The sequence below is a fragment of the Salvelinus fontinalis genome, chromosome 3 (assembly GCF_029448725.1).
Source record: "Salvelinus fontinalis isolate EN_2023a chromosome 3, ASM2944872v1, whole genome shotgun sequence".
Classification (NCBI taxonomy): domain Eukaryota; kingdom Metazoa; phylum Chordata; class Actinopteri; order Salmoniformes; family Salmonidae; genus Salvelinus; species Salvelinus fontinalis.
Genome location: NC_074667.1, coordinates 68,577,643 through 68,590,962, shown reverse-complemented (window position 1 = coordinate 68,590,962; position 13,320 = coordinate 68,577,643). Strand labels below are relative to the sequence as shown.

The following is a 13,320-nucleotide window of genomic DNA, read 5'->3' as shown; positions in this document are numbered from 1 at the left end:
AACGTGAGAAACAGGAAGTGAACAAGGCAACGTGAGAAACACGAAGTGAACAAGGCAATGTGAGAAACAGGAAGTGAACAAGGCAACGTGAGAAACAGGAAGTGAACAAGGCAACGTGAGAAACAGGAAGTGAACAAGGCAACGTGAGAAACACGAAGTGAACAAGGCAACGTGAGAAACACGAAGTGAACAAGGCAACGTGAGAAACAGGAAGTGAACAAGGCAACGTGAGTAACAGGAAGTGAACAAGGCAACGTGAGAAACAGGAAGTGAACAAGGCAACGTGAGAAACAGGAAGTGAACAAGGCAACGTGAGAAACACGAAGTGAACAAGGCAACGTGAGAAACAGGAAGTGAACAAGGCAACGTGAGAAACAGGAAGTGAACAAGGCAACGTGAGAAACAGGAAGTGAACAAGGCAACGTGAGAAACAGGAAGTGAACAAGGCAACGTGAGAAACAGGAAGTGAACAAGGCAACGTGAGAAACACGAAGTGAACAAGGCAACGTGAGAAACAGGAAGTGAACAAGGCAACGTGAGAAACAGGAAGTGAATAGGGCAACGTGAGTAACAGGAAGTGAACAAGGCAACGTGAGAAACAGGAAGTGAACAAGGCAACGTGAACAGGCAAAGTAGACAGAAAGACAGTTAGACAGAAAGACAGTTCTATCTCTCTCTGTTGGAGCTAGAAACACAAGCATTTAGTTAGGTATTACTGTTGGAGCTAGGAACACAAGCATTTAGTTTGGTATTACTGTTGGAGCTAGAAACACAAGCATTTAGTTTGGTATTCCTGTTGGAGCTAGAAACACAAGCATTTAGTTAGGTATTACTGCACTGTTGGAGCTAGAAACACAAGCATTTAGTTAGGTATTCCTGTTGGAGCTAGAAACACAAGCATTTAGTTAGGTATTACTGCACTGTTGGAGCTAGAAACACAAGCATTTAGTTAGGTATTACTGTTGGAGCTAGAAACACAAGCATTTAGTTAGGTATTACTGCACTGTTGGAGCTAGAAACACAAGCATTTAGTTAGGTATTACTGCACTGTTGGAGCTAGAAACACAAGCATTTAGCTAGGTATTACTGCACTGTTGGAGCTAGAAACACAAGCATTTAGTTAGGTATTACTGCACTGTTGGAGCTAGAAACACAAGCATTTAGTTTGGTATTACTGCACTGTTGGAGCTAGGAACACAAGCATTTAGTTAGGTATTACTGCACTGTTGGAGCTAGAAACACAAGCATTTAGTTTGGTATTACTGCACTGTTGGAGCTAGAAACACAAGCATTTAGTTAGGTATTACTGTTGGAGCTAGAAACACAAGCATTTAGTTAGGTATTACTGCACTGTTGGAGCTAGAAACACAAGCATTTAGTTAGGTATTCCTGTTGGAGCTAGAAACACAAGCATTTAGCTAGGTATTACTGCACTGTTGGAGCTAGAAACACAAGCATTTAGTTAAGTATTCCTGTTGGAGCTAGAAACACAAGCATTTAGTGTGGTATTACTGTTGGAGCTAGAAACACAAGCATTTAGTTTGGTATTACTGTTGGAGCTAGGAACACAAGCATTTAGTTTGGTATTACTGTTGGAGCTAGAAACACAAGCATTTAGTTAGGTATTACTGTTGGAGCTAGAAACACAAGCATTTAGTTAGGTATTACTGCACTGTTGGAGCTAGAAGCACAAGCATTTAGTTAGGTATTACTGTTGGAGCTAGAAACACAAGCATTTAGTTAGGTATTACTGCACTGTTGGAGCTAGAAACACAAGCATTTAGTTAGGTATTCCTGTTGGAGCTAGAAACACAAGCATTTAGTGTGGTATTACTGTTGGAGCTAGAAACACAAGCATTTAGTTAGGTATTACTGTTGGTTCTAGAAACACAAGCATTTAGCTGCAACTGCAATAACATCTGAAAATCTGTGTTCGTGACCAATAAACTTTGATTTTTAAGTCAGATACTGCATATAATGAAACTAGAGAGAAACAAATGACCAGACAGTTCTTGGGAAAAAATCACTACTATGGTATAGGATTAAAACTTACAACCTCAGGCGATTTAACTTTTGACAAACACTGTAAGACAACTGGTCCCTCTAGCTAGCCGGATATTGACCCAGCAAGGATCTATACTCCACTACAAACACTGGATGTTGTTACTGTACAGATGGAGGTAGTTACTGTACAGATGGAGGTAGTTACTGTACAGATGGAGGTAATTACTGTACAGATGGACACTGGACGTAGTTACTGTACAGATGGAGGTAGTTACTGTACAGATGGAGGTAGTTACTGTACAGATGGAGGTAGTTACTGTACAGATGGAGGTAGTTACTGTACAGATGGACACTGGACGTAGTTACTGTACAGATGGAGGTAGTTACTGTACAGATGGAGGTAGTTACTGTGCAGATGGAGGTAGTTACTGTACAGATGGAGGTAGTTACTGTACAGATGGACACTGGACGTAGTTACTGTACAGATGGAGGTAGTTACTGTACAGATGGAGGTAGTTACTGTGCAGATGGAGGTAGTTACTGTACAGATGGAGGTAATTACTGTACAGATGGACACTGGACGTAGTTACTGTACAGATGGAGGTAGTTACTGTACAGATGGAGGTAGTTACTGTACAGATGGAGGTAGTTACTGTACAGATGGAGGTAGTTACTGTACAGATGGACACTGGACGTAGTTACTGTACAGATGGAGGTAGTTACTGTACAGATGGAGGTAGTTACTGTGCAGATGGAGGTAGTTACTGTACAGATGGAGGTAGTTACTGTACAGATGGAGGTAGTTACTGTACAGATGGACACTGGACGTAGTTACTGTACAGATGGAGGTAGTTACTGTACAGATGGAGGTAGTTACTGTGCAGATGGAGGTAGTTACTGTACAGATGGAGGTAGTTACTGTACAGATGGAGGTAGTTACTGTACAGATGGATGTAGTTACTGTACAGATGGAGGTAGTTACTGTACAGATGGATGTAGTTACTGTACAGATGGAGGTAGTTACTGTACAGATGGACACTGGAGGTAGTTACTGTGCAGATGGAGGTAGTTACTGTACAGATGGATGTAGTTACTGTACAGATGGAGGTAGTTACTGTACAGATGGAGGTAGTTACTGTACAGATGGATGTAGTTACTGTACAGATGGAGGTAGTTACTGTACAGATGGAGGTAGTTACTGTACAGATGGATGTAGTTACTGTACAGATGGAGGTAGTTACTGTACAGATGGATGTAGTTACTGTACAGATGGATGTAGTTACTGTACAGATGGAGGTCGTTACTGTACAAATGAACACTTTAGAGACAACACAGCATGCTTCAGGACAAGTGGTAAACCAAGATGAAGAGAGGCAGGCCACTCTGTGAGCAGTCTTACTCGTCCAACACGTTCACTGTACGAACAAAGAAAACGAGATGCTTGAAGAGAAATGGTAAACGATGGTGATGATGATTGAATGGGAACTCTTTGAGGGTACATACTTGTCCAACACGTTCTTCCTCTTGGCTGGGGTGGTGTTCTCCAGTTGTAGACTGGGCTGGCTGATGTAGAGAACAGCCAGACTGAAGTATGAGTTCCACACCTGGCCAGTGACACACACACACAGACCACGTACACGAGCAAAACTTAAAAAAGGACCTAAACAACGGTACTCATTGTCTAAGTCAAACAGAAGAGCATTATATTCACACACGACTAGGATGTTGAAGAGATCATGGACATCTTGTGAGAGGAGAGGGGGAGGAAAGAGGCAGGTTAGCTTTTTGGGTCATGAATCTTGTTCTGGGGGCAGACATTAAGCCTAACTACACTGCTAATTCTAATGCCTAACCTTAACCCTAACCTTAACCTTAACCCTAACCCTAACTACACTGCTAATTCTAATGCCTAACCTTAACACTAACTACACTGCTAATTCTAATGCCTAACCTTAACCCTAACTACACTGTTAATTCTAATGCCTAACCTTAACCCTAACCCTAACCTTAACCTTAACCCTAACCTTAACCATAACTACACTGCTAATTCTAATGCCTAACCTTAACCCTAACCCTAACCTTAACCTTAACCCTAACTACACTGCTAATTCTAATACCTAACCTTAACCTTAACCTTAACCTTAACCCTAACCATAACTACACTGCTAATTCTAATGCCCTAACCTTAACCCTAACCTTAACCCTAACCTTAAATTAACTCATAAGAGTTTAAGCTGGGAGAGAGGTTTTCTACTAAGCTATATAGAATTGTTTTAAAGAAGGTCGTACCGAGGATCATTTTGATATTTGATTTGGAATTTTAGGACCCCTTTGGAGGATGTGAAAAACTATATAATAATTATTTGATAAAACTTTTTTGTGGCCTTACAGCTATTAGCCCATACAAACGCATGGAATAACAGATTAACTACATGGAACAACAGATAGTACATCTAAAGGAAGTTTGTTCTGAAATGTCTCCCCTATATCTGAGAGAAAAAAGAAAGATCAGGAAACATTTGTTATTATTTGTTTTTACATTTTTTTAACCTTTTATTTTTTGTCACTAAAAACAGTCTCCGTATATACTTCCGTTCATTTTTCAACGGGTACCAGGAGACATTCATACGAGTCCTGTGAGGCACAACGACCGACGTGTACGTGTCCCTGAGAGTCTCGCCTTTCCACAGAGGTGTCGTATTAGTGTGTAGCCCAAACTGTTGGGCCGCTACAGATGGTTTTGTGAGAAGATCCGATTTCCGGGGTGTCTCATGCTCTGACAAACACCTCTCGAGCTCTGTCACCTTTTACTGCAGATTGAGATGCATCCAATGCTAAGAAAAACCCAAGATATCCCTATCTTAAACGGACTGATTTTTATTGCTGTTTTTGTTTTATGCTAATTCGATTTCCAACAGGGGCAATAACTCAAGGGGGTTCATGAATTTTTACAACGTAGACAATTTTGACTTTGCAGCGGGCAAATCTAGCGGAAATTGCTCTGTTCTGCCTCAAGGACAAGACTTGCGTGCTTGCGTGTGTGTGTGTGTGTTTGCTCGTGTGTGTGTGTGCACTGTCGTGGGCAGCAGCAACACCAGCTCACTAGCTCTCCATGTGTGTGTGTGTGTGTGTGTGTTTGCTCGTGTGTGTGTCACTCTGTCAAAGTCACGCACCTTGAACTCAAAGTCAGCCTCGGTGAAGTTCTTGTGCAAAGCCGGGGACAGATACTGGACAGTTGTCACTATGGTGCTAGAGGGAGAAACAACATAAATAAATACACAACTGTTCAAAAATAAACGTTTTTTGAAACAGCTAATTATTGATACATTCTGACCCCATTTTGTGCATGTTGGGAAACATCTAAAATGACTTACAATGGGGGATTCTTCTGAATATGTTTTAGAATGCTTTATAATGTATTACAATGTGTTGCAGGTAATTGACCACATTACCTCCCGAGATAATTTTCTTCAAGTCATCGTCACGGCCGTGTATATCCCCCCCCCCCCCACCCCCCCCACCAACCCGAAACATCACGACGGCCCTCAAGGACCTGGACTTTGTGTAAAACTGTAAACCACATATCCCGAGACTGCATTTATTGGAGCTGGGGAGTTCAATAAAGGAAATCTGAGGAAAATTCCTCCAATCAGATCACACCTTCCAAATAACAGAAACGTAAACAGGAAGTACCTGTGGTAAGGACTGTTCAACGCTGGTCTGACCAATCGGAATCTATGCTTTAAGATTGTTTTGGGGAGGGGCCTCCCGGGTGGCGCAGTGGTCTAGGGCACTGCATCGCAGTGCTAACTGCGCCACCAGAGTCTCTGGGTTCGCGCCCAGGCTCTGTCGCAGCCGGCCGCGACCGGGAGGTCCGTGGGGCGACGCACAATTGGCATAGCATCGTCCGGGTTAGGGAGGGTTTGGCCGGTAGGGATATCCTTGTCTCATCGCGCTCCAGCGACTCCTGTGGCGGGCCGGGCGCACGGTGTTTCCTCCGACACATTGGTGCGGCTGGCTTCCGGGTTGGATGCGCGCTGTGTTAAGAAGCAGTGCGGCCTGGTTTGGTTGTGCTTCGGAGGATGCATGGCTTTCGACCTTCGTCTCTCCCGAGCCCGTACGGGAGTTGTAGCGATGAGACAAGATAGTAATTACTAGCGATTGGATACCACGAAAATTGGGGAGAAAATGGGATAAAGAAAAAAAGAAAATGGGGGGAAAAAAAAAAAAAAAAAGATTGTTTTGGGAAATGTTCCGGGTTGTCACTGAGAATAGTACTGACGTATATAGTACTGCATACCACTGCTGCCTTGCTTCTGAAGCTAAGCAGGGTTGGTCCTGGTCAGTCCCTGGATGGGAGACCAGATGCTGCTGGAAGTGGTGTTGGAGGTCCAGTAGGAGGCACTCTTTCCTCTGGTCTAAAAAATATCCCAATGCCCCAGGGCAGTGATTGGGGACACTGTCCTGTATAGGGTGCCGTCTTTCGGATGGGACGTTAAACGGGTGTCCTGACTCTGAGGTCATTAAAGATCCCATGGCACTTATCGTAAGAGTAGGGGTGTTAACCCCGGTGTCCTGGCTAAATTCCCAATCTGGCCCTCAAACCATCATGGTCACCTAATAATCCCCAGTTTACAATTGGCTCATTCATCCCCCTCCTCTCCCCTGTTGTAAAGGCAGTCAATGTTGTTCTCCACCTTAGACGAGAAGGAGCATGGATAGGACCAAGATGCGGATTGAGGGAAATAAGCCATCTTTTAATGACAACAGCAAAACAAGACACTACAAAACTACAAAACAACAAATGTGACTAACCTTAAACCATCCTGTGAGGACACAGGAACAAACACCCACAAAACCCCAGTGAAACCCTGGCTGCCTTAGTATGACTCTCAATTAGAGACAAACGATACACACCTGTCTCTAATTGAGAATCATACCAGGCCGAACACAAAAACCAACCTAGAAATACAAAACCTAGACTGCCCACCCAAAACACACGCCCTGACCAATAAACACATACAAAAACAACATAAAACAGGTCAGGACCGTTACACCTGTAACTATTCCCCAGGTCGTTGCTGCAAATGAGAACGTGTTCACAGTCAACTTACCTGGTAAAATAACGGTAAAATAAATAAATAAATAAAATACAGCTCCTCAGGAAGTGCACAGAGGAGGTTGTTCCCACTGCGACGATTACAACTTATGCAAACCAGAAACCATAGATAGATGGCAGCATACATGCCAAACTGAAAGCGAAAACCACACTTAACCATGAAAAGGTGACTGGGAACATGGACGTGTACAAACAGACCAGCTATGCAGGTGTGGGAAGAGGGATGGGTGGATGTGTGGGAGAGGGATGGGTGGAGGTTTGGAAGAGGGATGGGTGGAGGTTTGGAAGAGGGATGGGTGGAGGTGTGAAAGAGGGATGGGTGGAGGTGTGGAAGAGGGATGGGTGGACGTGTGGGAAGAGGGATGGGTGGAGGTGTGGAAGAGGGATGGGTGTAGGTGTGGGAAGAGGGATGGGTGAAGGTGTGGGAAGAGGGATGGGTGGAGGTGTGGAAGAGGGATGGGTGGAGGTGTGGGAAGAGGGATGGGTGGAGGTGTGGGAAGAGGGATGGGTGGAGGTGTGGAAGAGGGATGGGTGGAGGTGTGGGAAGAGGGATGGGTGGAGGTGTGGGAAGAGGGATGGGTGGATGTGTGGAAGAGGGATGGGTGGAGGTGTGAAAGAGGGGTGGGAGGAGGTGTGAAAGAGGGGTGGGTACAGGTGTGAAAGAGGGATGGGTGCAGGTGTGAAAGAGGGATGGGTGGAGGTGTGGGAAGAGGGATGGATGGAGGTGTGGAAGAGGGATTGGAGGAGGTGTGAAAGAGGGATGGGTGCAGGTGTGAAAGAGGGATGGGTGGAGGTGTGAAAGAGGGATGGGTGGAGGTGTGAAAGAGGGATGGGAGGAGGTGTGAAAGAGGGATGGGTGCAGGTGTGAAAGAGGGATGGGAGGAGGTGTGAAAGAGGGATGGGTGCAGGTGTGAAAGAGGGATGGGAGGAGGTGTGGAAGAGGGGTGGGAGGAGGTGTGAAAGAGGGATGGGTGGAGGTGTGAAAGAGGGATGGGTGGAGGTGTGAAAGAGGGGTGGGTAGAGGGATGGGTGCAGGTGTGAAAGAGGGATGGGAGGAGGTGTGGAAGAGGGGTGGGAGGAGGTGTGCAAGAGGGATGGGTGGAGGTGTGAAAGAGGGATGGGTGGAGGTGTGGGAAGAGGGATGGGTGGAGGTGTGAAAGAGGGGTGGGTAGAGGGATGGGTGCAGGTGTGAAAGAGGGATGGGAGGAGGTGTGGAAGAGGGGTGGGAGGAGGTGTGAAAGAGGGATGGGTGGAGGTGTGAAAGAGGGATGGGTGGAGGTGTGGAAGAGGGATGGGTGGAGGTGTGAAATAGGGATGGGTGGAGGTTTGAAAGAGGGATGAGAGGAGGTGTGAAAGAGGGATGGGAGCCACATGGAGATTTACTTGCTGGTCAGCTCATCACGTTCCAGTCCTGTGTATGTGTCTGTGTGTATGTTCAGTATGACATACTTGCTGGTCAGCAGCCTCATCACGTTCCAGTCCCGTGGAAAAATACTGAGCTTCATCAGGTTACGAAACACACAGAATATCTTCAGAAGGAACTCCTGAGAGAGAGAGAGAAAGAGAGAGAGACAGAGAGAGAGAGAGAGAGAGATAGACAGAAATAAAAGTGAGAGAGAAAGAGAGAGACAGAGTAAGAGAGGGAGAGAGAGAGAGACAGAGTGAGAAAGAGAGACAGAGTGAGAAAGAGAGACAGGGAGAGACACAGAGAGAGAGAGAGAGAGAGAGAGAGAGAGAGAGAGAGAGAGAGAGAGAGAGAGAGAGAGAGAGAGAGAGAGAGAGAGAGAGAGAGAGAGAGAGAGAGAGAGAGAGAGAGAGAGACAGAGAGACAGAGAGACAGAGAGAGAGAGAGAGAGAGAGACAGAGAGACAGAGAGACAGAGAGACAGAGAGACAGAGAGACAGAGAGACAGAGAGACAGAGAGACAGAGAGAGAGAGAGAGAGAGAGAGAGAGAGACAGAGAGAGAGACAGAGAGAGAGACAGAGAGAGTCATGTGTGTCCTAAACCATGAGCAGGCCAGAACACTGGAACAAAACCAAAATGTAAGTTCATCCATGACTCCCTGTACATTAGAGGCTCCATCACAACGGCTTACAAATCTATCCTCTCCTCCTCTTCATCTGCACTGATTGGAAAAGACACGACAGGTGAAAACAATATGGTGGAAGCTCAGCATTAGGCTAGAATTCATGAATCACATCACATTCTTTAAGGTCAGTGGAATAAGGAAGAGGAGGACATTGAGAAAGAGACAGTCTCACCTTGACTTCCTCTTTGCTCTGGAAGTATTCCAGTAGATGTTTGAAGTGGATGTCAGACATCTGACGCAGCAGGGATAGGAGGCAGGACACATACTCTCCCTGCCAATGAGAACACAGGCACACACATGTCAGCCAATCACAGTGCAACGCGAGCCACCCAATGACCAATCAAAACACAGATGGGAAGAAGGGGGGTTAGGATAACGAGGATGGAGGGAGATGATTGGATAAGGGTATGTTTCAAAGGAGAACTGTACGATAGTTTAGTTACTTTAGTTACTTACTAGTAAGTTAGTTACTTCATTCAACTTAGTTTAGTTACTGTATTCAGCTTAGTTTAGTTACTGAATTCAACTTAGTTAAGTTACTGTATTCAGCTTAGTTTAGTTACTTCATTCAACTTAGTTAAGTTACTGTATTCAGCTTAGTTTAGTTACATCATTCAACTTAGTTAAGTTACTGTATTCAGCTTAGTTTAGTTACATCATTCAGCTTAGTTTAGTTACTGTATTCAGCTTAGTTTAGTTACTGTATTCAGCTTAGTTTAGTTACTGTATTCAGCTTAGTTACTGTATTCAGCTTAGTTACTGTATTCAGCTTAGTTTAGTTACTGTATTCAGCTTAGTTTAGTTACTGCAGTCAGCTTAGTTTAGTTACTGTATTCAGCTTAGTTTAGTTACTGTATTCAGCTTAGTTTAGTTACTGTATTCCACTTAGTTTAGTTACTGTATTCAGATTAGTTACTCTATTCAGCTTAGTTACTGTATTCAGCTTAGTTTAGTTACTGCATTCAGCTTAGTTACTGTATTCAGCTTAGTTTAGTTACTGTATTCAGCTTAGTTTAGTTACTGCATTCAGCTTAGTTACTCTATTCAGGTTAGTTTAGTTACTGTATTCAGCTTAGTTTAGTTACTGTATTCAGCTTAGTTACTGTATTCAGCTTAGTTTAGTTACTGTATTCAGCTTAGTTTAGTTACTGCAGTCAGCTTAGTTTAGTTACTGTATTCAGCTTAGTTTAGTTACTGTATTCAGCTTAGTTTAGTTACTGTATTCCACTTAGTTTAGTTACTGTATTCAGATTAGTTACTCTATTCAGCTTAGTTACTGTATTCAGCTTAGTTTAGTTACTGCATTCAGCTTAGTTACTGTATTCAGCTTAGTTTAGTTACTGTATTCAGCTTAGTTTAGTTACTGCATTCAGCTTAGTTACTCTATTCAGGTTAGTTTAGTTATTGTATTCAGCTTAGTTTAGTTACTACATTCAGCTTAGTTACTGTATAATTAGCTAGGTTTAGTTACTTCATTCAGCTTAGTTTAGTTACTGTATTCAGCTTAGTTTAGTTACTGTATTCAGCTTAGTTTAGTTACTGCATTCAGCTTAGTTACTCTATTCAGGTTAGTTTAGTTATTGTATTCAGCTTAGTTTAGTTACTACATTCAGCTTAGTTACTGTATTTAGCTAGGTTTAGTTACTTCATTCAACTTAGTTTATTTACTGTATTCAGCTTAGTTACTGTAAATAGCTAGGTTAAGTTATTACATTCAGCTTAGTTTAGTTACTACATTCAGCTTAGTTACTGTATTTAGCTAGGTTTAGTTACTTCATTCAACTTAGTTTATTTACTGTATTCAGCTTAGTTACTGTAAATAGCTAGGTTTAGTTACTTCATTCAGCTTAGTTTAGTTACTACATTCAGCTTAGTTACTGTATTTAGCTAGGTTTAATTACTTCATTCAACTTAGTTTAGTTACTGTATTCAGCTTAGTTACTGTAATCAGCTAGGTTTAGTTACTACATTCAGCTAGGTTTAGTTCCTACATTCAGCTTAGTTTAGTTACTACATTCAGCTTAGTTACTGTATTCAGTTAGGTTTAGTTACTTCATTCAACTTAGTTTAGTTACTGTATTCAGCTTAGTTACTGTAATCAGATAGGTTTAGTTATTACATTCAGCTTAGTTTAGTCACTGTATTCAGCTTAGTTACTGTAATCAGCTAGGTTTAGTTACTACATTCAGCTTAGTTTAGTTACTGCATTAAGATTAGTTTAGTTACTACATTCAGCTTAGTTACTGTATTCAGCTAGGTTTAGTTACTTCATTCAACTTAGTTTAGTATTCAGCTTAGTTACTGTAATCAGCTAGGTTTAGTTACTACATTCAAGCTTAGTTTAGTTCCTACATTCAGCTGGTTACTGTATTCAGCTAGGTTTAGTTGCTTCATTCAACTTAGTTTAGTTACTGTATTCAGCTTAGATTAGTTGCTACATTCATTTTAGTTACTGCATTAATTTGAGTTTTGTTACTGTATTAAACTTAGTTTAGTTACTGTATTCAGGTTAGTTTAGTTACTACATTCAGCTTAGTTTAGTTTCTACATTCAGCTAAGTTACTGTATTCAGCTAGGTTTAGTTACTACATTCAGTTTAGTTTAGTTCCTACATTCAGCTTAGTTACTGTATTTAGCTAGGTGTAATTACTTCATTCAACTTAGTTTAGTTACTGTATTCAGCTTAGTTGCTGTATTCAGCTAAGTTACTGTATTCAGCTAAGTTACTGTATTCAGCTAAGTTACTGTATTCAGCTAAGTTACTCTATTCAGCTAAGTTACTCTATTCAGCTAAGTTACTGTATTCAGCTAAGTTACTGTATTCAGCTAAGTTACTGTATTCAGCTAAGTTACTGTATTCAGCTTAGTTACTGAGTTCCTAACAGTGACAAATTCTAAATTGATCAATAATATTCAACAAATAAATGTACGTAAAAAAGAAGCTTTAGGCCTCATACGTTTTTACTGAGAGTCTTTTATTTGACTGCTTTCCTCTGAAAACACTCCTAATAGACAAGCTACAAACTGGTAAAGGGTTATGAAGCACAGGGACAAAATTAACAAGGGAACGAATAGGGACAGTGGGAGAGGTGAGGGGGAAACAAGTAGAGACAGGAGTGGTGATGGGGAAACATGTAGAGACAGGAGAGGTGAGGGCGAAACATGTAGAGACAGGAGAGGGGGAAACATGTAGAGACAGGAGAGGTGAGGGGGAATCATGTAGAGACGGGAGAGGTGAGGGGGAAACATGTAGAGACAGGAGAGGTGAGGGGGAATCATGTAGAGACAGGAGAGGTGAGGGGGAATCATGTAGAGACGGGAGAGGTGAGGGGGAAACATGTAGAGACAGGAGAGGTGAGGGGGAATCATGTAGAGACAGGAGAGGTGAGGGGGAAACATGTAGAGACAGGAGTGGTGAGGGGGAAACATGTAGAGACAGAAGAGGTGAGGAGGAAACATGTAGAGACAGGAGAGGTGAGGGGGAAACATGTAGAGACAGGAGAGGTGAGGGGGAAACATGTAGAGACAGGAGAGGTGAGGGGGAAACATGTAGAGACAGGAGAGGTGAGGAGGAAACATGTAGAGACAGGAGAGGGGGAAACATGTAGAGACGGGAGAGGTGATGGGGAAACATGTAGAGACAGGAGAGGTGAGGGGGAAACATGTAGAGACAGGAGTGGTGAGGGGGAAACATGTAGAGACAGGAGTGGTGAGGGGGAAACATGTAGAGACAGGAGAGGTGAGGGGGAAACATGTAGAGACAGGAGAGGTGATGGGGAAACATGTAGAGACAGGAGAGGTGATGGGGAAACATGTAGAGACAGGAGAGGTGAGGGGGAAACATGTAGAGACAGGAGAGGTGAGGGGGAAACATGTAGAGACAGGAGAGGTGAGGGAGAAACATGTAGAGACAGGAGAGGTGAGGGAGAAACATGCAGAGACAGGAGAGGTGAGGGGGAAACATGTAGAGACAGGAGAGGTGAGGGGGAAACATGCAGAGACAGGAGAGGTGAGGGGGAAACATGTAGAGACAGGAGAGGTGAGGGGGAAACATGCAGAGACAGGAGAGGTGAGGGGGAAACATGTAGAGACAGGAGAGGTGAGGGG

General features: G+C 43.3%; 1 protein-coding gene across 8 annotated transcripts in view; it reads right to left on the bottom strand.

Moving 5' to 3' along the window:
• The window catches only part of LOC129851369 (dedicator of cytokinesis protein 3-like), a 368,511-nt gene that overhangs the window by 49,443 nt on the left and 305,748 nt on the right, over positions 1–13,320 (bottom strand). For all 8 annotated transcript variants that reach the window (XM_055917869.1, XM_055917864.1, XM_055917866.1 and 5 more), the window contains 4 exons: positions 9,386–9,484; positions 8,573–8,667; positions 5,178–5,253; positions 3,508–3,608 (listed from right to left, as the gene is read on the bottom strand). In XM_055917869.1, the coding sequence (XP_055773844.1) occupies positions 3,508–3,608; positions 5,178–5,253; positions 8,573–8,667; positions 9,386–9,484 (371 nt within the window). The remainder of the gene's footprint in view (positions 1–3,507; positions 3,609–5,177; positions 5,254–8,572; positions 8,668–9,385; positions 9,485–13,320) is intronic.